A 27,669-nucleotide genomic window follows, 5' to 3' on the forward strand; every position below is an offset into this window, starting at 1 on the left:
TTGGAGCTCAAACAAAAAGCTTTACCTGCGCTCTTCGCTTTTTGTTTTGATCGGTTCTTCGCCGCGATTATTAAACCAATTACAAAATCAATTTATATATTAAAACAAACAAAATAACTTCCCGTCAAACTTCGGTTTGCTGCTGGATTTGTGACAACTTGGCACATCCTATCTGCGTGGAGCTAGGGCGGACAAGTGGCCCAATTGTGGACAAGCTTTGGTCACCGGTTGGCCTTAATTGGACTTGTCCAAACTGCAGGCATATTGAGGTTGATATGAAAACATTCATGCGTCAAACCCACCTGGAGTTCCAAGCCCTGTCGACTGGGTTCCTCGAGCTTCAAGATAAATTCCGCTCTGCTAAATCACACTTTAAGAACCTGAAAACGCTAAGTGTCGCCCAAACTTACTCTTTGCCTAATAATACCTTAAATGTTCCACAGTATTCCGCCCCAATGCAACTGAGCCCTATTACAAGAGCACTTATGGACTTCAATCAAGCCTCCCCCACTCTTACCACTTCCTCCCTGCCGGATGGTGGTGCAGCTGATGAAGACCACATATCTTCAGATCACTCGACAACTGTACCAACAGTTGCCCCAGCGACGGCCCTGGTTTCTCTTCCTCTGCGTTTACCTACTGGACTGCATCTTGGCTCTGTTGCCAACGAAGACCAGGCATCTACGTCGCAAGCCGCGGCACCAACAGACGCTTTGTTGGCCACCGCCCGGTCGTCTGCTATTTCCGATAATATGGACGTAGCTAATTCTACTTGTACCACCAATGCCGCGATAGCCACACATTCGGCGCCTGTAAGAATCAACTGTGGATCAATCATATCTGGTGTCGCGCCAAGAATATCTGCGCCAATAGTTGGCGTTCCACCCAAAAGATTCATTTTTGTCTCCCGTCTGAATCCTGGGGCTTCTGAGAACGACGTTAAGACCCACCTAAGTAGCAAACTGAATATTTCTGGCACCGAAATTACTGTCTCAAAGTTCAGTTTTAAGCAAAGACGCGAAATATCGTCGTTTAAGATTGGAATTTCTGACACTCTAATTGATAAAGTCCTTGATATAGCAATCTGGCCGGAGCATGCCATCGTTCACGAGTATGTTAACAAATCAAATTCTCGAGTTCGTGGGCCTCAAACCCCTTCGGCCAGTGTTCCAAAAAACTAATTGAGTCATTCTCCCTACACTATCAGAATGTACGTTGTTTACTGGGTAAACTCAGTAAACTGCACGTCAATAGTGTCTCCTTTGACGCCAATGTGATTGCCTTTACTGAAACGTGGCTTAATTCCTCTGTGTCTGACTGTGAAATATTTTCGGGCAACTATGTCATCTATAGACAAGATCGTACAGTGCGTCTGGGCGGCGGTGTTCTTATTGCCGTCAAGTCCGATCTGGTTTCTGAATTAATTCAACACTTTAGAACTTGTTGCTGTTCGTATTAACGTTCATGACTATTTTGTTTACGTCTCATGCTCGTATATTCCACCTCGGTCCGATATTAATGTATATCTGCAGCACGTTGCTCATATTCAGAGTATTCACTCCATCCTCGGCAATAACGACCATCTTATTGTTATGGGCGACTTTAACCTACCTTCCATATCATGAATGTCATCACCTGCCTCAAATGTTCTTGTTCCCTCTTTACCTCACAAGTTGGTACACGGCCTAATCGACCTCTCATTGGGACAATTGAACTCTATTCAGAACTCCTCGAATAAAATCTTGGACCTTATTTTTGCGTCTGAGTTCGCCAATGCCTACGTTTTAAGAATTTACCCGCTCGTTAGTCCTGAAGACAATTATCACCCTACACTTAAGGTCATTCTGGAAGCCTCGGCTCCTTTATTACCAGGTCCTGAAATCGAACCAGCATCTTTTCGCTGCTTTCGAAAGGCCAACTTTACTGATATGAATCCTTATTTATCCGAAGTATATTGGTCTTTTATGGACTTAAACGAAGAACCTCTTAACATTGTTAAACAGTTCTACGGCATTCTCGGCACGGTTTTCGACTTGTATGTGCCTTCATTCCCCTCACCTGATGTTTCTTATAAGCCTCCTTGGTTCACTCGTAGACTCTCTTACTTAAAAAACTGTAAGTCCAGACTTTTTAAGAAATTTAAGAGGACAGGGATGCAAGTAGACTATTCGAGATTCCTTACTGTGCGATCTGAATTCATAACTCACAATTCCCAATGCTACAAGAATCACCTTGATCGTTGCAGAACTGAGTTTCATGATAACCCCAATCAGTTCTATGCATTTGTTAGCTCCAAACGCAAGTCTCAACAACTTCCATGCTGCCTTTATCTGGATTCCGTTTCTGCTGTTAATGATGCCGATATTGCCAATTTATTTGCAAATTTTTTCCAGTCCACGTATTCATCCACAAGCTACGCACAGTGGCGCCTTTCGACTTTTTTTGGTAATAAATCATAACTTTTGAACCAGTGAACATAATTGAATGATGTAAACGGCAAAAGATAGATAATTGATCCACCTTTCAAATTATTGCTTGAGACAGGGAGTGGGAGTGGCAGAGGCGTACTTACAAATCGGCAAAGTCAGAATTTAAAAACAAATCCATTTTTTCCGACAAAAAAAAACTTTTTTACAAAGTTTTTGTTTTTTTTAGTTTCTTTTTTTATGTTGTAATTATTAAAAATTATAAAAAAAACAAAAATGTTGTTTTGTTTTGTTTTATTTTTTTATGTTTTAATTTTTAAAAACTAATAAAACAAAAAAAAATTGAAGTTTTTTTTTAAAAATAAAAATTTTTATATTTCATGTTTTTTGAAATAATGGTCACAATTTGGTAAACTTGGTAAATCTAATAGACTTAATATTTCTGGACTATAATTACTAGATTCTAACTCTTTTCTTGACTTAACATGCCGCAATGGGGAAATTAGGGGATCAGAAGATGCAGCCAACATATTGAACAGATCCTCATTTTCCCTCATTCTTGATGTATTCAGCAATCTGTATTTTTTATAAAATTTGTTTAGCGATTCCTGCGCTTCTTCGGAAAGCTCTCCAATTGGCAAACACTGGTATTTGATTATTTCGTTTCCATGCGCCAATATCTTATGGACTGTCGGGGTCAATTTTTTGTGGATACAATTCCTCTAAAAGTGATGCCGTTTTTGAGGCATATTCTCCGTATTTTGTAGAGTTAACCTTTTCCTTGCAGCTTAAAACATTTAAGATGGTTCCCAACCTTTTAACAATTTCATTTTTAATTCCAGTGATTCGAGTAACAACTTCATGTTGTTCAAAAAATCTCCTCGAAGTAATTCCATCATTTGAGTTTCCGTATCCGTAATTAAAAAATCTACTTTTAATCCAACTTCCTTGAAAAAATCGTTCTGTATTCTCTTCTTTCTGATGCTTTCCTTATCCTTATTTGATGTGTTTTCTTCAAAGTGTTCATTTTCGTTTGGAATAATATACGCTAGTTTCAGCAAGAACTCCATACACCTTATCCGAGCATGTAAGGGTGAAATTCCATATTCATAATTTTCCTCATCTGTAGAATCGTTCAAATCTTTTCCAAAATTCTTTTGCGTCCTTTTGCAGATTGGGCATGACTTCGTTGACTTAGTATTTGTCAGTTCATTAACGACTTTTCCGTCAACCATGGTCAGGTGAAATTCATAGTAACATTTAACATATTTTCCTTCACTAATTTCCAGTTTTACGGGCTTTATCTTGCGAATTTGTTCTTTAATGTCATTCACAGTGTCTTTTATCAGTTCCGGTGATTCCCTTGCGAATTGAAACATAATTGGTCGGCAAATTAAATTCCAGCCTACCTGTAGGAGACTGCAAGCTTATATTTTTCTGTCAATTAATGCCTACCTGTATGCACCTGCTAAATTAGAGGACAGTTATATGTTGTTTTGATTCTACATACTACTATATGTACCTGTACAGGTATACCTGCATAATTTACCTTTGCATACTACCTGAAGGTAACGCCTCGGTTTTTCAATATTTTTGATAACTAATTGCCAGGCAAAACATATAAAAATTTTAAAATAAAATCCCCATTTGACAATCAATAATAACATAAAAAACGTTTCCCATGAATAGAGATGGTCATTTCACAAGGTAGCGCCATATGCAATTTCTTGGACCATGACTTTTTTCCTTTTTTGGCTCTTAAAACCGCGGACGCAGGCGGACGCAGCTACAACTTTCGTAATATCAAGAAGAAAGTCCAAATAACGTTTTACGGAAGTATAAAAAAAATAGTATTAAATAGTTTTTTTTTATTTTCCATCAAAGTTGAAAAATATGGAAAAAATGGACGTTTCGCAAATAACGCATAACTAAGAGATGCGGATGGCAAACTGCAATATGTTTTACTTTTTTTACTCTTAACTAACACACCAATCCGTGGAAAAAAGAAGCAAAGCGATTCGATGCCTAGTTTTTAAGAAAAAGTGCGAAAAATTACCTAAAAACGGTGTGTTTTTTTAAAGTGAAAAATTGTTCAACTTTGAAAGGGCATATCTTTTACAAAAATTTTTTGATTTGAAAAAAGGTTACATATTTGTAATAGTGGATCAATTATCTGTCGATTGGTATGGGTCGCAACTTTCTAGGACAAAGTCAAAAAAGTGATTTATTGCACGTTTTTTGGCCCAAGGCGCCACTTTGCTACGATAATACCTTAGCGTATCCCTTTTCACTTCCGCACTCTAATGGTATGTTTAATAAACATTGTTTATGCCTATAATCAGCGTAGATGGCGTTTTTCAAAATCTGCAAAGAATCAAGTCATCCTTCTCTTCTGGTCCCGATCTTGTACCAAGCTGCGTTTTAAAATATTGTGCTAGTGCATTGTGTGGGCCACTGTCAAAACTATTTCAGTTATCCCTGCAGCAATCATTTTTTCCAGAAGTTTGGAAGGAATCTTTTATAATTTCGCTTCATAAAAAGGGAAGTAAATCGGACATTAATAACTACCGTGGGATTACAAAACTCAGTGCTATTCCCAAACTCTTCGAACAGTTAATTACTGCTCAGCTTCAGCACCAGTGTAGCTCAATAATGTCCCCAACACAGCACGGCTTTATGAAACGTAGATCAACGTCAACCAACCTTCTAGAGTTTACTACAGTTATTAGGAATTCGTTTAAAACACCCAAACTGATGTAATCTTTACAGACTTCAGTAAGGCTTTCGATTCGGTGAACCATCAGTTACTGTTAAAAAAACTTACGCTTTTGGGATTCCCGATCTCGTTGACGAAGTGGATTTCTTCATACTTATTGAACCGGACGCAGAAAGTATTATTTAAAAATTCGATCTCAAACCTTGTCCATGTGACTTCTGGCGTTCCTCAAGGGAGTCACCTTGGACCACTTCTGTTTGGAATCTTTATAAATGACTTGCCTCAAGTAATTCTCTCTTCCCACGTGATGATGTACGCCGATGACGTAAAACTTTGCATGCCCTTAACAAACGTTGATTCTCACGTACTCCTGCAAGCGGACTTATGCAATCTGCAATCATGGTGCCTCCAGAACCTGCTGTTCTTAAATAATTCTAAATGTAGCTTCATGTCTTTTTATCGGAAGAGGCTTCTCCTCTTTAATTATTCCATCGGGATGAACGATCTTGAACGCATTAATTCCGTAACAGATCTTGGAGTTTTATTTAGCCACAACCTAAACTTTACCAATCACATCGGCATCATTGTCAGTAAAGCAAAAGGGGTTTTTGCGTTTGTAAAGCGCTGATCTAAAGAATTTGAGGATCCCTACACCACAAAGCACCTTTATATTTCTCTTGTGCGACCTATTCTTGAATTCGGCTCGTGCGTATGGTCACCTCAATATGCTAAATATCAGGACCTAATCGAATCGGTACAGAAACAGTTCCTTTTGTTTGCTTTACGTGGGTTAAACTGGGAACCACAACGCCACCTGCCATCCTACGTCGATAGATTGCGTCTTCTGAACCTGCCCTCGCTAATGGATCGTCGGACCTGCCAGGGAGTGATGTTCCTCCACAATTTGATCACTGGACTTATAAATTCTAGCTTCTTACTCGGCCAAATACGGTTTTTGATACCCGTAAGAGCATCCCGCTACTTTCGGCCTATTGCTCTTGAAATTTGCAAATCGAATTTTGAAGCGCACGATCCTTTTCGAGTTTTGTGTACTCATTATAATGAATTGTATTTTTTGTTGTTTGTTGAATGTTCCGTGGACTTTAATGTAAGAAATATTTTTAATCACCTTTCCTTGCCTCTGCCCACTTGATGTGAGTCGGAGCAAATCGTTAAAAAAAACTCCTTTACTCGGGCGGAGGTAGGAGTTAGGTTTATATTGGCAGATATTTGCTAATTTTCGGAAATAAATAAATCGTGAGCACAAAAATTAACGATATTCCCTCTATCGTAGCACATTCTCGTGTACTAATGTACGCTGATAATGTTAAGCTTTGTTTATCGTATAAAGATATAGGGTCAGGTTTCAACTTACAGTCAGATATTGATTCTTTTCAGGGATGGTGTGAGTTCAACCTTTTAAATTTGAACTGCCTTAAATGCAACGTTATTAATTTTTATAGGGGTACTGCTACGTTTATTAGTTATTCTCTTCAAAATACATCCCTCGACCGTATATATTAAATTAACGATTTAGGTGTTCTACTCGACCCTAAACTTAAATTTGACAGCCAAATAATGGCCATTGTCAATAAAGCTATGAGTGTTCTTGGGTTTATAAAGCGTTGGTCAAAAGAATTTGATGACCCTTATACAACCAGATTATTATTTACCTCCCTTGTCCGTTCTATTTTGGAATATTGGTCTTCAGTTTGGGGTCCACAATATCAAGTGCACATCGACCGTATTGAGTCGGTAGTTCGTAGTTTGAACTGGGATCAAAACGTAAGGCTACCTCCCTTCCAGAGTAGATTACTATTGCTTAATTTACCTACACTTGAAAACCGTAGAATAATGCTTGGTACTATTTTATGCACAATCTTATAACAGGTGATATCAATTCTGTAGAACTGGTAAACCGTTTAACTTTTAATGTTCCCGTTAGACTAACACGAAATTATTACCCTCTTAATTTGCCTCGATGTACATCAAATTTTACTCTGCATGAGCCCTTTCGCGTTCTATGTACAAATTATAACAATCTTTATCATTTAATTTGCACTTCAACATCTAACGCTATATTAAAAACCAAAATATTATCTCATTTGCTTCAATCTTAGTTTTAGCCATTATAATCTTTATGTCTCCCGTCTCTATTTGTTTCCTGTATTTTCCTCGCGAACTCGCATTTTTGCCCTAATTGATAAAAAGTCCCGCGCGTAACAAGCACGTGCTTGGTATCGTTGGGCCACTTGCTTGTACTGCTCGTAGTGCATCAACGTCCATCATTAAAACAGTTTCATGATACTTTCAAAAAAAAGTGATTTATGAATCAACGTTACCCACTATACAAAATATGTGTTATTTAAAGACTAATGTTAATGGAGAAGCAGAGCGTCTAATTCGCCATTTATCGCAAAGCGATAATGTACAGCGGTAATGTACCAGGAAGCCAACGCCGCGTACAAGCTAACTTGTCAAAATGCTCGGACGCAATTTTACATTAACCTAGCAAGATGGCTTATTGGACTACTATTAAGAAACTCAATGGAAGCTCATTTGTAAAATCAATGGAAGTTAATACAGATGTTCTAGGAAACCATTTCCGTGATCTTCAAGCCCCTCCTGATTGGACGCAACCCCTGCATTTTGCAATGCCGTCGGTACAAAATCAGATTTTAGATGGGTAGGTAACCAGGCAAGAAGTGGAAAATACAATTGCAATGTTAAAAGAAAGAGAAGCTCCCGGGCCAGACAGGATACCATCGGAATTCATTAAGTACGCTACGCCTCAATTCACAGCCAGCCTTGTCACTGCATTCAACAAGTTCTTGGAATCCGAAACAGTCCCAAAGAGCTTTCAAAAAGCGATTATTTTCCCGATCTTTAAGAAAGGCGACCCGAAGGTGACATCTAACTATAGAGGAATATCTTTTCAAAATGCGTTAGCTAAAGTCTTCGCTGCTCTACTACTCGAACGGCTTAAGAACTGGTTAAGAGACTGCGATATTCTTACTGAATTCCAAGCCGGTTTTAGAAAAGGATATTCGACAGTAGACAACATTTTTAGTCTCACAAGTATAGCAAGGTCATATATTGACGGTGGAAAAAAGTTATACGCATTCTTTGTAGATTTAAGAGCTGCCTTTGGCTCAAATGACAGAAGAACCCTAACGTACAAGCTCAGCAATATTGGCATATCAACCACGGAGCAGTGTGAGGCAGCTCAAATGCTTTCTTTTAACATGCTAAGGCAGGTAAAATCAACAAATTCAGCAAGTGCAGCGGTAATGTACCATGAAGCCAACAAGCTAACTTGTCAAAATGCTCGGACGAAATTTTACATTAACCTAGCAAGATCATTGGATTGCATAACAGATAGCAAGGCTTATTGGACTACTATTAAGAAACTCAATGGAAGCTCATTTGTAAAATCAATGGAAGTTAATGCAGATGATCTAGGAAAACATTTCCGTGATCTTCTAGGCCCTCCTGACTGGACGCAACCCCTGCATTTTGCAATGCCGTCGGTACAAAATCAGATTTTAGATGGGTATGTTACAGGACAAGAAGTGGAAAATATAATCGCAATGTTAACTAATGATTTTAAAATGTGTCTGGCGCCCACACCTTTAAAGATTTCCGAGAAGTAAAAATGCAATTTTATATTTTTTATTTTTTTTAGAAGAAATTTTTCAAATTGGACCAATTATTAAAAAGTTATCCATCCAGTTATTTAATAATATAACATTTTTATTATTTAATATCTTTTTAATGAAAAAATTTTAATAAGTACCCAGAAACATGTACTAAACAACGCCGGCAAACCATTTTTAATAGGTATTTTTTTTGGTGCCAAAAAAAAATCGGTAAATTTTTTTTTTGTGCGGTACAACTGTATATAACCCCTTAAAATATTCTTATATTATCTTCTTTGTGTGTGTGTGTGGTGTTATATTGTCGAATAATTTGTATTCTTGGAAACGAGGTGTGTTGTTATTAATTTCTGAAAAAATTTCTGTTGATTATTTGTTTTAAACTTCAACTGGCCGAAGTTAACTTCCTTTCTTCTTTTTCTTCTAACATATACATGTTTATACCCTTGCAGAGGGTATTATAATTTCAGTTAAATGTTTGTAACGCTGTGAAGGAGACGTTTCCAACCACATAAAGTATATATATTCTTCATCAGCATCAATAGCCGAGTCCATCTAGCCATGTCCGTCTGTCCGTTTCTATGCGAACTAGTCTCTCAGTTTTAAAGCTATCACGATGAAGCTTTCCCAAACGTCTTCTTTCTATTGAAGGTAGTACATATGTCGGAACGAGCCGGATCGGACCACCATATCTTATGGCTCCCATAGGAATAATGAAAAAAAAAATAGAAAAAACATTGTAGAAAGTAGGCGTTTTAATTTTTGACATTGTAAAAAAACATTTTAAGTAGGCAAACCTGCAAGCAGGGACCGAAAATAACTGTTATTGTAAATTTTTCTTACAAAAAAAATCACGCACTTAGAAGGGTCATAAAATTTTTTTAAATACACCACTATTTTTATTAGCCATTGTAGTTTACGAATCCGTAATGATTTTTATTTTTTGATTTTTATAATAAAACTCAAAAAATAACTGTTATTTGTTGATTTTTATGAATAACAGTTATTCCCTTGACATTTTTGAAAAAACGAAATAATTAAAAAAACATGCTAACCATGTTTTATATAACTTACTAAAAATTTGTTAAAAAAGGCAATCGCGCATATTTTAAACCTATATTTTTTTAAAATTTATTTTACCCACAAAATCGTCATAAATCAAGTTTGAATAACTGTTATTTGTCAACTTTTTTTATAAAACTCAACAAATAACAGTTATTCTTTGAGTTTTACTTTACAAATCAGAAAATAACTGTTAAAAACTTATATCAGTTACGGTCCCTGCCTGCAAGGGTATATAAACTTCGGCTGGCCGAAGTTAACTTTCTTTCTTGTTTTTCTTTTATTTAATTGCTCTATTTTCGTTTGTGTCACGCCTTACTTCCGTTACTGTTCACTTTATTTACTTCCCAATTAGGATCATGCAATAGTATGTAACAAAGAGAAGGAAGCGTTTCCGACCCTATAAAGTATGTATATTCTTGATCAGGGTCATTAGCCGAGTCAATATAGCCATGTCCGTCTGTCCGTCTGTCTGTCTGTCTGTCCGTATGAACGCTGAGATCTCGGAAACTATATATTCTTGGGCTTCCTACGCAGCGCAAGTTTATTTCAGACGAGCGCCACGCCCTTCTAACGCCCACAATCGTTAACTAACGATTTTAAAATGTGTCTGGCGCCCACACCTTTAAAGATTTCCGAGAAGTATAAATGCAATTTTTATATTTTTTATCCATTCAGTTATCCAGTTATATATCCATCTCCTTCGCACTCCCTTTAGCTGAGTGACGGGTATAAGATAGACGGGACTCCAACCCGACCATAGCGTTCTCTCTTAATTTTTTTTGCTCTTCTTCATGATAAATTCAACTTCATTTTTTAATGGGTTTGAACTCAGTAGCTGAAGAAGAACACTACTAAACAAAATTTTTGTTATTTATTTTTAAGAAAACTAAATTATAAAAAATGTTTGCATTACCATTTGATCTGCTAATGGAAACCTATCTTGTTTAACCGTTTTTCTTCTTTACTAATAATGCCGGGCTAGCAAATGGTGAATTATTAGGTCTAATAATTTTGTACTCGATTAATTCTTTAATGTTGGCGCGTACTAACTCCCTTTCGCTTGGACTAAACCTGTATGGTCGCCTATGAGCCTTTATTTCTCTTCCAATTTCAATATTATTTTTTATACAATCGTCTGGTATTATATGAAACAAAACAACTAAAGAATTTCCATGAATCATGATGTTTGATTCAACTTGTGCGGTAATATTGGGCATTGGGACCAGTGTGCATTGTTCAACTATACCGCACAGCTTCACTCTTTTTCCTGATATTACTCCCAATACGGTACTCTGCACTTTTTTGGGACAATTAATGGCAATGTGTCCCGGCTCCTGACATCTGTAGCAATTTACATTTGTCCTGAACGCAACGCAACAGTATGTTAATTATATATTCCTAGATGTGGTATGAATTGAAATTTCGACGCTCAGCTCACATCCTCTTCTCCGGCTGATGAGGTAGCGGTGACGCCCTACCGAAATTTAAAAATCCCGGAAAGTCCGAGGTTCACTCCCCATCGAGTGCAAGTGTGTTGAAATGCTAGAAACTGTTGAGTTATTTATAACCAACTAAAAGTGACCTCGAGTTCGATAAAGTACTCAATAGTAAATATAGGTCGATTAAATCAGTAATAGATAACAAAAAAGGAGACACGCTCGAATAATGCAAATACATAAAAAATGCGTAGGGGAGAGTGGGGGAATTTCGTCACAGGGGCAATTTAGTCACCTGCAATATCTCGGAATCCATAAGTCGTAAAAATATATAATTTTTTTGTTTTAGTCCTTCAAGACGGCCAGACACATCCAATGCATTTGTTTTGCACAGAAGGCCAAGATAATTAAGCTATAATATTAAATGTGTTTTAACAGTTCAAAAGCTACTGTTGCGAAAATAAGCTGGTTTTTACAGCGCCGTACAATAAATTAAACTCCGATGCAAGTCTAGTATTTATTTCAGCTGTCCCTCTTCGTGGTGACGCTGTGACGCTTAAAATTTCTGCAAATGCAAGGTTTTACATGTGATCTTAAATTTACGTAGATTTTCTTACCCTAGCCCTTCGCTTTTCTATTCACAACTGAACCACAAAATAGAATCGGCAATCTGACCCCACTTGTGTGTATGTATGTAAGCTCTGCAAGCGTGGTGAGTAAGAGCGACTCAGCGATTAACAGCTGGACGAGCCGTGAGCAAAGGGGAATAGGATAAAAATGAATAGAGTTGGCAACTCCGCGAACATGTTCTCACTGGGGTGCTTCAGCCGTCGTCGATTTCGGCAAAAGCTACATTTAGTTCTCGCCGAAATTTTTTCTGTATGCCACAATTCAAAAGGAATAAGATACACGATTTTTTATATAATAATTAGTGCTATAATGTGCATTTCTGCATTAGTGATTTTTAACTTCGCGCCTAATTTCGGAAGAAAAATAATTACCCTATGCTTAGGGTAAATTCGCACCTATTTTAAATACATATTTTTTTATTTGACTAGCTGGCTAACGAACAGACTACCGGCAGCAGCAACAAATATAGGACGTCAACAAAAATGGTACGCTTGTTCAGTGTAGCATACTTACAGGCGTAAAGTTCCCTACATTTTTCAGGTGACGAAATTTCCCCAGTTGTGTGGCGAGATTTCCCCTGTATAGTGGTTTTACTTTTTAATTTTTTTATAAATCACCAAGGTAATTAAACAAATAGGGGAATGTCACATTTTAAAGCTTGGTGCTAACTGCATTCAACAATAAAAATAGAAATATGATAACGTGTCTCAAGATGGACAAAAAATAGCTTTAAAAAAATGCTGACGAAATTCCCCCACTCTCCCCTACGTTTCGAGTTGTAGTTATTGTTATTCACGTCTGAAAATTGGGAAACAGATTGTTTCCAAACAGACAACGAATATGGCTTTCCCACACACATTAAAAAAATTTAAGCGACGAAGCTTTGAAGTATGTCACACCCTATAAGTATGTAATTCTTAATTACATATTCCTAGGTGCTGTAACAAACACGGCAATGTGTGCGGCTATCTGGCAGCGTACTCTGCCTACAGGGTCGACTGTGCTCAGGGAAAATGGGAATGGGGTTTTGCTACCTAGAGAACCGCGCCGTCACATAAACTTAAATAATAGACAGAGTAGGGACTATTGACTAACTAAACCAAAGCCCAAAGAATCTAAATTTATTTATTTAGTGGGAGGAATTTGAGATGTCAAGTAATTCCTCTTCAAAACCCACCCAACCTTGCACAGGATCGCTTTGCGTATTTGGCCAATGCCCTTATTAATGATCCACAATTACTTTAGGTGTCCCAATTCGCAAAGAATAGCTTCATTTTACTTCAGATTACTTCATTCATAAAAAACGTACAAAAGACTTAAGTTAGCTTGCCCATGCCAAATGCTTAGCAGACAATTAATGTTAACTTGCCCATGGCAGATTTACCAATGGGTATACACTTCAGGAATATTCTTCATTCAACAATTCGACGATAGGTTTTTGCGTTAGCCATTAAAAGGTAAATCAAATTGTTCTCAAAATTGTACGGGGTGGATATTCGAACTATAAATTATGTAAATTGGGTCAGATTATGGTTAACTTAAGGTCGGCTATGCCGTATTTACAACAGGAATTTTAAACTTTAAATTTCCTTCCATCGCAGTCGACAAGCCTGTGGATGGTGTATACAAATGTGGGTGTGTATGCTTTGTAATGTGTGTATGTTGTGTGAACTACAAAATTTTGTTAGTTACCAGTCAATCTAATGCCAATGGCCGCGTTCAGCAAAACAACTTGATCACTGATCACTGATGGATTTCTTACGATAGTTCTGCTGAACGCACATGATCACTGAGCATGATGCAAGAATCTTACATTAGTGATCAGTGATCAGGTAGCGAAAAAAAAGTACGCTACCTTTTCTTGATACATGATACATGACTTCTAGCATGTATCGATAGTCGAAATATCGAAACTTATTAACAAAATAATTTAAAAAAACCATAAATTCGGTGGAATTCTTTATAATTGTTCAGCCATTTTTGATTTTTATGTATCAACGATAGCTGTGAGCAGTGTTGCAGTTGCGGGGGCGGGAAAAATATATATTTTCTAATTGCGCGCGCAATTTTTGTTATATATTTTACTTTTACGTCGTCGAATTGTGTCATGAGCGTTCGGCAGAGCAAACTTGATTACTGATTACTGATCCATCAGTGATCTTGTTGTTCTGCTGAACGCAGCCAATAATACATACTGTACCCGTTTAATAAGGCTATTGTCTACAAAACATAAATCTAGATTTTATACTACAAAAATAAAGACTGATGCAGTCAGTGCGACTGCCAAGAATGGGTTGTGAATCCTTAGGTGAGGGGTAGAAGAATCAAAAGCGAAGAGGCTCCTGTAGGTCGTTGGGATGGGCAAGCTACGCTCAGGGCTTAGGCTACGCACAAGTGATCAGGAAAATCTCCCGAACAACACGTGTATCGATCTAGCAACTACAAACAAAAATAATAACTTTGCAGGGTGCTAAGGGTAGTTCATTTACCTAGGTTTTCCGTAGGTTACAACGATCTTGAATTTGCACTAGAAAACTACGCGGCTCGGCTCGTCAGTGACGTGCCGCCGCAGAAGCTGCAGCTACTGCTGTCGCGGGTCGTGTCAAAGTATTACACTAAGCAGCATTTTTAATGATTTTTAAATTTACCTCGATGGATGCTATATTTTTGGATTTGTTATGAATTCCGAAGCTAAACATCGTTTTCCAAAAAGTTCCCCGACGCAAGGATTCTTAGCAAAAGGACCTCAAAGTTCGAAAAATGCTGAGATTAGCCAACTTTGCGGAGCTCTCAGAGGCAAACGGATTCATGGTTTGATTCCCATACTTAGAATAATTTTAGGATTTTTATTAAGGGAGAAACAAATTTTAGAAACATAGTCAAAAAACATAAAAGCATACAGCTGCGGTCAAAATAGTAATAGTGTTGCCGCCCTGTGTTTTTAAAGGCTTCTTGTTGTAATTTTTCTTCTCCTGGTAATATTGTATTCATTATAATTGTACTATTAGACTAATTGGATAAGAAAAGTGTCAAGAACAAACCTTTAAAACCTTTATGTTTTTTGACTATGTTTTCTAAAATTTGTTTCTACCTTAATAAAAATCCTAAAATTATTCTAAGTATGGTGTTCAAAAGATAAAGAGTGTTGAAATAGAACGCCGATCAACACACTTGTTGCAATCCGTTTTTATATATGTTTCTCCATATAAGTTGAAGATCGACGTTACGTTCTTATATCCGCCAAGCAAGTCAAATACACACTTGTAATAATTCGGTTGTTCTGTATAATTCTCAGACCGACAGGTCTTTCTTTATTTGGTAGTTCATTCTCAATTCTATTTTTTAGTTTTATTCATTTAAGTCGGAGCAGCAATGGTTCCGCTCCAACGATCGAAGTGTCTCTGCTTTTTCCAATATTCTTTAAGTCTAGTTAAGGCTAAGTCTCGTAGCTGCGCTGCTCGCAGGCGGCGGCAGAGAGACGGCTATGTGCCTATATGCTTATGTATAAAGGAATGTACTTATATATGTTGCTATGAGCTCTCAAGTGCAGGCGCGAGGGGGTATGCATATGCTGTACGTTCGCTGCAATTATGCCGACGCTAGCACTTTCTGTGTGCGGGCTAAGCCATAGCGATCGGTTCATATTTCGGGACTTGAAATATGTAAACACTGCAACAAAGTGTTACAGTGCGTACCCTTTAAGTACTTTCGGTTTAGTGGGTATTCAATATATGTGCATACTACATCTCCCTCCTTTTGAAAAATAACGTAATATAGTGGAGTTATTTTCTAAAGATTATATATATTAAAGATTATGTTTTTTTTTTATTTTAATGTTTAATGTTAAAAATATAAAGAAATTGGAAAAAATGTTGTTTTTGTATATGTTAAAATTTCTTTTTTTTGTCAGAAAAATGGATATATATATGGGCATATTTTATTTTCTTATTATTAGTACAAATTTTTTTTTGTATTTTGTTTAAATTTTATTTGTATTAACATTATTAAAATTGTTTAGGGTATGGCCATACCATATGATATATATGAGATTATATTAAATAAAGTTGAATCAATTATACTTAACGAAATTGTAAGGGTTTTATTTAAAATTAAACAGATTATTAAATGAAATTAATTGAAATTAATTGTTCTACGTTTTAAACATTTTTAATCTGTCTTTATGTACTATTTGCTTTTTATTTTTGTTATTTATTATGGTTATGTTATCTCTGTCTCCTATTTGTTCTACCTTATATGGACCTGTATATTTGAAATCTAACTTAAGCGCTGTTTCATTTTTCAATAGAACCTGATCTCCTATTTTTAAATCGAAATCGCAACTTGTTTTGTCGTAATTAATTTTCTGTTTTAGCTTATGAGATTTTAGCATTAGTCTAGCTCTTTTAAATGCCTGTTCTAATCTAAATTTGGATTCCTTTGCATAATCTTCTATATTATAAAGGGGTTTTATTTTATCTATGCTATTAAAATGTTTTGGTAGATTTGAAGTTTTACCAAAAACTAGCTCATGTGGACAATAGTCATGTGCCATAGATGGGGTCGTGTTAAAACAATATACGAAGTATCGCAGCCATACATCCCAATCTGTTTTGTCAACTGAGATGTATGAACGAATAAGCTCATTGAGTGTTCTGTGGCTTCGCTCCACGGTACCTACTGTCTGATGGTGGTGTGCAGTTGAAGTTATGTTTCTAATATTTAAATATTTACATAGATCTTCAATAATTGAATTTTTATATTCTGTTCCCATGTCCGTAATGAACATCTTCATTGGACCGTACTTAAGAATAAAATCTTCATATATAGCTTTTGCTACTGTATTTGCACTTTATTTGGTATAGGTATAGCTACTAGGTATTTAGTTAAATCGCAGATGAGTGTTACTGCGTATTCATTTCCATTATGAGATTTTGGAAGTGGACCAATAGTATCTACGATTACTATATCGAAAGGTCTTTGTGGAGTTTCGGTTATAGTTAGTGGGGTCTTGGTAAGTTTAGTCGTTTTCGACTTTTGGCATTTAGGACATTTCCTTATGTACTCTTTTATGTCTTTGGACATATTTTTCCAGTAATAGTGTCTCTGGACCTTGGCCAAGGTTTTTGTAATGCCTGTATGACCACCTTGTATTGGATCATCATGGAATGTAGACAATATAGCTTCTTTTTCTTTATTATTTTTTATTACGGTCACCGGGTTGAGTAGCGCTACTCTCAATGATTTCAATATATTATTGCCCATAATTTTAAAATTATCAATTGAAACATGTTCAAAGATATTTTCCCACGGTGCCACTTTGAGTTGGCTGACTTTGTGAACACCGGCCTGCTTTTCAAGCCTTTGAAAGAATTGAACTAATTCAATGGTTCCATTAGTATACAAATCGCTAACATCATATCTTGCTGTAATTTTCTTTCCGTGCTTAAATAAACACATCTTATTATTTACATGCAAGGTCACTACTTTAAGTACTTCATCATTATTAATGACATCATATACGTTGGGCTTTGAAGCCTTCTCTATAGATTGCTTAGGCTTAGTACTCAACCCAACAAAAAGTCGTCCAAAACAAAAAACTTCATATGAAAAACAACGTCAAACAAGAAAGGAAGCTACCTTCGGCCAGCCGAAGCTTATATACCCTTGTAGATAAAAGAATACTCACTCGGTGCAGTTCCAGGGATTCCAGGTTCAGCGTTTCGATTTATTTCAATTTTGTTTTTAAGTAGTCAAGAATCAAAACGCCTACTTCCTACAAAGTTACAATGAATTTTCTTATATTTGTTTGGGAGCCTTAAGATATAGTGGTCCGATCCGGCTGGCTCCGACATATGTACTACCTGCAATAGAAAGAAGACCTTCGGGAAAGTTTCATCGCGATAGCTTTAAAACTGAGAGACTAGTTCGCATAGAAACGGACAGACGGACAGACGGACAGACGGACAGACGGACAGACGGACAGACGGACAGACGGACAGACGGACATGGCTAGATAGACTCGGCTATTGGTGCTGATCAAGAATATATATACTTTATGTGGTCGGAAACGTCTCCTTCACTGCGTTGCAAACATCTGACTGAAATTATAATACCCTCTACAAGGGTATAAAAATTTAGTTTCATATGAAGTTTTTGTTTTGGACGACTTTTTGTTGGGTTGAGTACTAGCCCTTATGCAGATCTATTTGTTCTTTTCCTGCGCAGGATTTTAGTCTACTTTGGTTTCTGGTAGTGACTTTCATAATTGTATTGTTTGTTTGTATATTTTTTAAGTCTGTTATGGTTATTCTAGAGAGCGCATCGGTTACATAGTTATCTTTGCCCTTTAGATACTCTACCGTAAAATTATATTCCTCTAATTCAAGTCTCATTCGTGTTAGTTTAGAACTGGGATTTGCCATTGAAAATAAGTAGGTAAGTGCTCTATGGTCTGTTTTGACAGTGAAGTGTCTACCATAAATATATGGTCTGAAGTGTGTTATTGCCCAATGAATAGCTGCTAATTCTGGCAGAATTAGGGAGTTGTTGCCAGAACTGTATGTTATTGGAACATAAATCGGATATTTGAGGTTATTTGGTCTTATTATAAGCCAGTCTTCAGACGGCTTGAAGTCTAATTGACAGTTGTATCTTTTGATAAAATCGATTCCTAGTATTCCATCACATGGAATAGCGAATTGCATATTTACGATATGGAAATCATGTGGAATTATGTACTTAGAAGTTTGAATTTCAATAGAAGTTAAGCCTTTTGATTTGGTAACTTCCTTACTAATTCCCTGTATATTTATTATATAATTATCTTGGATGTATTTAAAACCATCGGAATTTTCTTTTAATATGGATATTTCCGCACCATTGTCTACTAAAAATATTAATTCTTTTCTTGTTTCTACATTTATAAAAGTGACGAATGTGCTTTGACTGAGATTGATGGCATGAACTTTAATATTTTCTACTGCTGTCTACCTAAAGGTTGTTGGGAGTTTTCCGAAGCCGTTTGGGCTACCCTAACATTGCTGTTGTTATTATTATTATTATTGCTAGAGTTATAACCTCCATTTTGATGGTTATTCCCTCTATAATTTCCTCTATTGTTTCCTCTGTTGTTTCCTCTATAATTTTTGTTGTAATTCTGTCCGTTGTTGCGTGTATTATTATTATAATTATTATTATTATAATTATTATTATTGATTGCCTCTGCCGCGATAATTACCTCTATTACTGTAATTACCACGCTGGCTTTGGCTTCTTTGAGCGTATAGGATTGAATTGGCATTTCCTGTCATTTCAGTACTACATTGTATATACTTTGTGACAGCTTCATTCATTGTATTGAAGTTTCCTGCTTCAAGAATGGTTTTGAGTCTACCATGCTCACAATTTTTGACCATTGTTGTGATGGCTTCTTTGGTACTGAATTTATCAGCATGTTCGGCTGATAAGCCCTCATCGATATACGAAGCTTCAAGAAGCTTTCGTAAGTTATCAATTTCTAAGATATAGAGATTCTAAGATTATAGATCTTATATCAACATTTTCGATTGATTCTGAATCTTCTTCCTCAGCTGATTCTAGTTCTATTTGGTCTGGCAATTCTTGTTTTTCCTTAGTATCTATTGTCAAAGGGGTATTTAGGATTGTAGGTATAGAAATATCTAATTTATACCTTTCTTTGACTGTTATTAAATTTGAACGTAACTTGATCAATAATTTTGATATTTTTGACCAGTTTGTTTCATTTATTGTCCTCCTGTTTTCATGCACTAATATTCTTGCCTCGTTAAAAGATTCGACCAGTATTCTCGCATGTTTGTTTATTGTCTCTCTTTGGATTAACCTATTCTGGCTTACACATTTGTAAGATTTTTCGAATTTCTCTTTAATTTCCCTGATTTGTTTTGCTAATTGATCCCATTCCATACTAAGTTGTTTTATATACACCAAAATCTAGTGTTCTACCAAGTATGGAATGTTCTTTTATGACGGATTTTACTTTTACACCTGGGATGGTGGTCAATATAATTGCTTTTTGCGTATATGAGCAATGTATTAGTGGAGAAAAGTCTAAGTCGTACCTATTCATGTACTCATATTCTAATTCATTTATGAGTAGAGCCTCAGTTCCTATTTCGATAATTGATAATACCCTATTCTGAAAGTTTGGCTCCTTATCAAGAGTGATTCTAATAAACTCTGTAGTTTTCATTTTTGTATATATATGTTTTTATCTATTTATTTTTTTTTGTTTTATTGATTTATTTGTTTTTGTTGTACATTAGATAAGATTTTTCAATATATTAATATATGGTCAATGACCTTTTTGGTTTCTTCACTCGATAGCTTTTTTGCGTATCCCTTGTCGACCAGATTTTGTATTTGCTGGTTCAGCTCAACAGCAAGCTCAGGATCGTTATGCATTTTTCGCTGCAGGCATTTTAGCCGTCTCTCTGCCATTGGAAAACTATCTGGAAAGGATCGGTGTTCGTCTAACCATAGAAGCCCGGCAGTGTATTTGTTTCCGTCATATGTTGTCCTCTCCATGAGAATTTCGGAAGCTCTGCTTTCCTCTGGCGTGCTTTTCCGCTGCGTAGAAACTTTATCCTCGGCGGTTATGTACGCCTTAACCATCTCATGTAGATCGCTGTCGCACTCGCATTTATGGAAATTAAAACGATTTCCACGTTGTCACGAACCTCCATAGACTGTCCATCCTAGTCTGGTCTTTGCTGCTACCGGTTGGTTCCATTTACCTTCACGTACCTTTAATGAAGATATTAAATTCGGATTATTGACTCCAATGATCATTTTGGGTACCACTTGTTTATAACTTTTTAGCGGAATCCCTTTTAAATGTCGATACTTCCTTTTGACATCTTCCGCTATCATGGTCTCCGCTGTCGACCCTTTGTTGAGCTGAGCCTGCCACTGCTGTGTGCGTATTTAGGCAGCCTTGGCGTAATGATCTCTTGTCGGCTGTCCTGCCGACTGCTGGAGTTGTTACCCGACAAGCTGCGTCAGCTAACTCAAACATCCAATCCGCTAAGTGTTGTAGATTGGGGCAGTCGAATTGCTTAGAGTACAAAGCCCAATTCAGCATCATCTCAGGGCCTAGCTTCTCAACGATTTCTTGTAAAAGTGTTGGATTGTTAAGATGGGCCAACATATTACTGGCTTTCATAGTGGCACACATGTTTTTTACGGCGAAAGCCAGCTCGATGAGCGGTTCGAGCTGTCCTTTGGGTGCCGGCATCCTTCTCATATTATCAACTACGACTTTCAAGATATGCTCCGGGCGACCTAAGTACATCTTTAAGGTTCTCATGAAGTCTGGCAACGTGTCAGGAAATAGAAGGCAGTCTCTGACTGCATCCAAAGCTTTCCCTTTTAGAGCCTTCTGCAGCCTGATCATATTTTCCTCGTTGCTGTAACAGGCCATTTTTGTGCTGCTTTCGAATGAACTGAAGAAAATTGGCCATTCCTTTGGATCGCCACTAAAGGAGGGCAACTCTCGGGGCACCATCTGCCTAAAGGCTGCTTGCCGTGTTGTAATGAGTTGGGGCTCAACCGGCTGGTGCGGAGTACTGCATCCGTTGTTTTCCGCAAACTGTATACCGGTGGCGGTAAGTTGAGAGTTCGCACATTCTTGGCCTCACTGATTTATTTGCGTCTCGATTCCGGTTGGTGTAACTCCGGATCTCAACAGGGCGAATTTGCGACGAAGAAATTCCTTTTCAACATCCAACTCCTCCTGCAACTGCTGTAACATAAGCTGCCGCTGGTCCTCTGACAGCTCCCCGCCACTCTGGCTTGGCTGGTTGCTTTCAGTTGGCGATTTGTTGGCCTCTTGTATGAGTTGAATGTTAGTGAGGTTAGGGTCGCCCTGTTGAACGAAGGTCTGCGCCGCCTTCTCCGTGCAACATGCGCACGTCCAATTGCTGGTGGTACTACAGTTGTCCAGTCCACAGCATGTAGGGTGATATTGGCTGGAACACTTGATGCATCTTAGCATCTCCTCGTTGTCGGGGGCGGAACATAAATAACAACTATTAGTTGGTGCCATATCGCCAGGCTATTATGTAACGTCCCACGTGGTCCAGTCAGAGTAGGAAATTTTAAGAAATGTTGCGAAAATAAGCTGGTTTTTACAGCGCCGTACAATAAATTAAACTCCGATGCAAGTCTAGTATTTATTTCAGCTGTCCCTCTTCGTGGTGACGCTGTGACGCTTAAAATTTCTGCAAATGCAAGGTTTTACATGTGATCTTAAATTTACGTAGATTTTCTTACCCTAGCCCTTCGCTTTTCTATTCACAACTGAACCACAAAATAGAATCGGCAATCTCACCCCACTTGTGTGTATGTATGTAAGCTCTGCAAGCGTGGTGAGTAAGAGCGACTCAGCGATTAACAGCTGGACGAGCCGTGAGCAAAGGGGAATAGGATAAAAATGAATAGAGTTGGCAACTCCGCGAACATGTTCTCACTGGGGTGCTTCAGCCATCGTCGATTTCGGCAAAAGCTACATTTAGTTCTCGCCGAAATTTTTTCTGTATGCCACAATTCAAAAGGAATAAGATACACGATTTTTTATATAATAATTAGTGCTATAATGTGCATTTCTGCGTTAGTGATTTTTAACTTCGCGCCTAATTTCGGAAGAAAAATAATTATTTCTAAAAAAGTATTGTCTGGGGAAATTTCGCCACCCTATGCTTAGGGTAAATTCGCACCTATTTTAAATACATATTTTTTTATTTGACTAGCTGGCTAACGAACAGACTACCGGCAGCAGCAACAAATATAGGACGTCAACAAAAATGGTACGCTTGTTCAGTGTAGCATACTTACAGGCGTAAAGTTCCCTACATTTTTCAGGTGACGAAATTTCCCCAGTTGTGTGGCGATTTTACTCCCCTATGTGGCGAGATTGCCCCTGTATAGTGGTTTTACTTTTTAATTTTTTTATAAATCACCAAGGTAATTAAACAAATAGGGGAATGTCACATTTTAAAGCTTGGTGCTAACTGCATTCAACAATAAAAATAGAAATATGATAACGTGTCTCAAGATGGACAAAAAATAGCTTTAAAAAAATGCTGACGAAATTCCCCCACTCTCCCCTACGTTTCGAGTTGTAGTTATTGTTATTCACGTCTGAAAATTGGGAAACAGATTGTTTCCAAACAGACAACGAATATGGCTTTCCCACACACATTAAAAAAATTTAAGCGACGAAGCTTTGAAGTATGTCACACCCTATAAGTATGTAATTCTTAATTACATATTCCTAGATGCTGTAACAAACACGGCAATGTGTGCGGCTATCTGGCAGCGTACTCTGCCTACAGGGTCGACTGTGCTCAGGGAAAATGGGAATGGGGTTTTGCTACCTGGAGAACCGCGCCGTCACATAAACTTAAATAATAGACAGAGTAGGGACTATTGACTAACTAAACCAAAGCCCAAAGAATCTAAATTTATTTATTTAGTGGGAGGAATTTGAGATGTCAAGTAATTCCTCTTCAAAACCCACCCAACCTTGCACAGGATCGCTTTGCGTATTTGGCCAATGCCCTTATTAATGATCCACAATTACTTTAGGTGTCCCAATTCGCAAAGAATAACTTCATTTTACTTCAGATTACTTCATTCATAAAAAACGTACAAAAGACTTAAGTTAGCTTGCCCATGCCAAATGCTTAGCAGACAATTAATGTTAACTTGCCCATGGCAGATTTACCAATGGGTATACACTTCAGGAATATTCTTCATTCAACAATTCGACGATAGGTTTTTGCGTTAGCCATTAAAAGGTAAATCAAATTGTTCTCAAAATTGTACGGGGTGGATATTCGAACTATAAATTATGTAAATTGGCTCAGATTATGGTTAACTTAAGGTCGGCTATGCCGTATTTACAACAGGAATTTTAAACTTTAAATTTCCTTCCATCGCAGTCGACAAGCCTGTGGATGGTGTATACAAATGTGGGTGTGTATGCTTTGTAATGTGTGTTTGTTGGGTGAACTACAAAATTTTGTTAGTTAACAGTCAATCTAATGCCAATGGCCGCGTTCAGCAGAACAACATGATCACTGATGGATTTCTTACGATAGTTCTGCTGATCGCACATGATCACTGAGCATGATGCAAGAATTTTACATCAGTGATCAGTGATCAGGTAGCGAAAAAAAAGTACGCTACCTTTTCTTGATACATGATACATGACTTCTAGCATGTATCGATAGTCGAAATATCGAAACTTATTAACAAAATAATTTAAAAAAACCATAAATTCGGTGGAATTCTTTATAATTGTTCAGCCATTTTTGATTTTTATGTATCAACGATAGCTGTGAGCAGTGTTGCAGTTGCGGGGGCGGGAAAAATATATATTTTCAAATTGCGCGCGCAATTTTTGTTATATATTTTACTATTAAGTCGTCGAATTGTGTCATGAGCGTTCGGCAGAGCAAACTTGATTACTGATTACTGATCCATCAGTGATCTTGTTGTTCTGCTGAACGCAGCCAATAATACATACTGTACCCGTTTAATAAGGCTATTGTCTACAAAACATAAATCTAGATTTTATACTACAAAAATAAAGACTGATGCAGTCAGTGCGACTGCCAAGAATGGGTTGTGAATCCTTAGGTGAGGGGTAGAAGAATCAAAAGCGAAGAGGCTCCTGTAGGTCGTTGGGATGGGCAAGCTACGCTCAGGGCTTAGGCTACGCACAAGTGATCAGGAAAATCTCCCGAACAACACGTGTATCGATCTAGCAACTACAAACAAAAATAATAACTTTGCAGGGTGCTAAGGGTAGTTCATTTACCTAGGTTTTCCATAGGTTACAACGATCTTGAATTTGCACTAGAAAACTACGCAGCTCGGCTCGAGAGATAGGCCGGTTCCACGTGAGGGTGACCAGAATTTAGCCGGACAGAATTGCCAGGGTTACCTGGGGCGACTTGCGATAGGACGATGAACTGCTGGTGCTCTGGGTGTTAACCTGGCTCGGCTCGAGATGTAGGCCAAAATCGAGCACCTGGCGATTTCTCCGAATACCGATCCGCAATTCCTAATAATTGCCTATTAGTATTCGTTTATTGAAGGCTTAAATCCCTATGGTCACCTAATAAGTTTTTTGACTATCAGTTGGAAGTTAGGTTCACTGCCAACGAAAATCCAGCAAGACAAACATTGGGAATTCGGAGATCTCGTTGGTTTTTTGTTCTCTTATGCCCTCTGCTCATTATGGACGCGTCGCGTTTGCATCCATTACCGTTTAACGCGCCCAAATCCCACACAAAACTTGTAGACGTGGGGCGAGGAGGGGAGGGTGGAAAATTTTCGCGTTACAGGGCTGGAAAGTGAAATTTGTGGTATTTTTAAGCAGTATTAACCAGGCATGAACATTTTCCTGGACCCGAAACTGATAAAAACCATTTATTGTTGATATATACATGAACTTTATTTCGTATAGATAAGTATTTAATATGGCAATAGTTCAGTATTTCGAGGATGATCCAAGCGCATAAAGGGCAGTAGCAGTTCGTTTATCCATGGGAATGGCTCGGCTAGAAAGGATCGGAAGCGAAATATTGGTCCCTCCTTTTTTGCGCACAATGTCCTTGTAGGCGTTTTTGCCCCGTCTCAGATTCTGTTCAGTGACGTGCCGCCGCAGAAGCTGCAGCTACTGCTGTCGCGGGTCGTGTCAAAGTATTACACTAAGCAGCATTTTTAATGATTTTTAAATTTACCTCGATGGATGCTATATTTTTGGATTTGTTATGAATTCCGAAGCTAAACATCGTTTTCCAAAAAGTTCCCCGACGCAAGGATTCTTAGCAAAAGGACCTCAAAGTTCGAAAAATGCTGAGATTAGCCAACTTTGCGGAGCTCTCAGAGGCAAACGGATTCATGGTTTGATTCCCATACTTAGAATAATTTTAGGATTTTTATTAAGGGAGAAACAAATTTTAGAAACATAGTCAAAAAACATAAAAGCATACAGCTGCGGTCAAAATAGTAATAGTGTTGCCGCCCTGTGTTTTTAAAGGCTTCTTGTTGTAATTTTTCTTGTCCTGGTAATATTGTATTCATTATAATTGTACTATTAGACTAATTGGATAAGAAAAGTGTCAAGAACAAACCTTTAAAACCTTTATGTTTTTGACTATGTTTTCTAAAATTTGTTTCTACCTTAATAAAAATCCTAAAATTATTCTAAGTATGGTGTTCAAAAGATAAAGAGTGTTGAAATAGAACGCCGATCAACACACTTGTTGCAATCCGTTTTTATATATGTTTCTCCATATAAGTTGAAGATCGACGTTACGTTCTTATATCCGCCAAGCAAGTCAAATACACACTTGTAATAATTCGGTTGTTCTGTATAATTCTCAGACCGACAGGTCTTTCTTTATTTGGTAGTTCATTCTCAATTCTATTTTTTAGTTTTATTCATTTAAGTCGGAGCAGCAATGGTGCCGCTCCAACGATCGAAGTGTCTCTGCTTTTTCCAATATTCTTTAAGTCTAGTTAAGGCTAAGTCTCGTAGCTGCGCTGCTCGCAGGCGGCGGCAGAGAGACGGCTATGTGCCTATATGCTTATGTATAAAGGAATGTACTTATATATGTTGCTTTGAGCTCTCAAGTGCATGCATACATGCTGTCCGTTCGCTGCAATTATGCCGACGCTAGCACTTTCTGTGTGCGGGCTAAGCCATAGCGATCGGTTCATATTTCGGGACTTGAAATATGTAAACACTGCAACAAAGTGTTACAGTGCGTACCCTTTAAGTACTTTCGGTACAGTGGGTATTCCATATTTGTGCATACTACAGTGTGTCTTTTAAAAAACTTTAACATCGAATCAAACCATGAATCCGTTTGCCTCCAAGAGCTCCGGAAAGTGGATTTCTTTCAGCATTTTTCGAACTTTGAGGTCCTTTTGCTAAGAAACCTTGCGTCGGGGAACTTTTTGGAAAACGCAGTTTAACTTCGGAATTCATAGCGAATCCAAAAATATAGCATCCATCGAGGTAAATTTAAAAAGCATTAAAAATGCTGCTTAGTGTAATTAATCCACCTTTCAAATTATTGCTTGAGACAGGGAGTGGGCGTGGCAGAGGCGTACTTACAAATCGGCAAAGTGAGAATTTAAAAACAAATCCATTTTTTTCCGACCAAAAAAAACCTTTTGTTAAAAAGTTTTTGTTTTTTTAGTTTCTTTTTTTATGTTGTAATTTTTAAAAATTATTAAAAAAAAATGGGGTAAAAAAAATTTTAAATGTTGTTTTGTTTTTCTTTTTTTATGTTCTAATTTTTAAAAACTAAAAAATAAAAAATTAAAATTAAAAAAACAAATTTTATATATTTAGTTTTTTGAAATAATGGTCACAATTTGGTAAACTTGGTAAATCCAATAGACTTAACCGACTTAAAACCGTTTTTAAGAAAGTTTTGTGCATATTTTTTTTTTAAATATTACATTTACACCAATTACATATAAAAGGGGCTTAAAGCATTTTAAAATACCTTTCAAACGAGATACAGCACAAGTCTGTAGCTTCAGTAGTTTAGAAGTTACGGCCTTCCGTATTTTAGCTATTTATAGCTGTTTTTCCGCTAAACTAGCGGGTTTTTCCAAAAGTGGTAGAACTAAAGTTTCTTATATCGAGCTGTTGAACATCACATCAAATTTTCATG

General features: G+C 37.3%; 1 protein-coding gene and 1 long non-coding RNA gene across 12 annotated transcripts in view; one reads left to right on the plus strand and one right to left on the minus strand.

The window, feature by feature from the left end:
• Window positions 1-27,669, plus strand: part of LOC138912471 (uncharacterized) — a 243,488-nt gene that overhangs the window by 2,996 nt on the left and 212,823 nt on the right. The window contains exon 3 of one of the 11 annotated variants that reach the window (XM_070213381.1): window positions 12,358-12,448. The exons of 9 other annotated variants lie outside the window; for them this stretch is intronic. In XM_070213381.1, coding sequence (XP_070069482.1) covers window positions 12,358-12,433 — 76 coding nt within the window. In that variant the 3' untranslated portion in view covers window positions 12,434-12,448. Of the gene's footprint in view, window positions 1-443; window positions 7,437-12,357; window positions 12,449-27,669 lie in introns of those variants that run through there. One more of the 11 variants, XM_070213387.1, reaches the window with a different exon arrangement.
• On the minus strand, window positions 11,803-11,969 carry LOC138912475 (uncharacterized). Its single transcript, XR_011418018.1, has 2 exons — window positions 11,917-11,969; window positions 11,803-11,864 (listed from the first exon to the last, which is right to left on the minus strand). It is a non-coding gene; the product is annotated as an uncharacterized lncRNA (long non-coding RNA).

This window comes from Drosophila takahashii, chromosome 2R, assembly GCF_030179915.1.
Source record: "Drosophila takahashii strain IR98-3 E-12201 chromosome 2R, DtakHiC1v2, whole genome shotgun sequence".
Taxonomy (NCBI): Eukaryota; Metazoa; Arthropoda; class Insecta; order Diptera; family Drosophilidae; genus Drosophila; species Drosophila takahashii.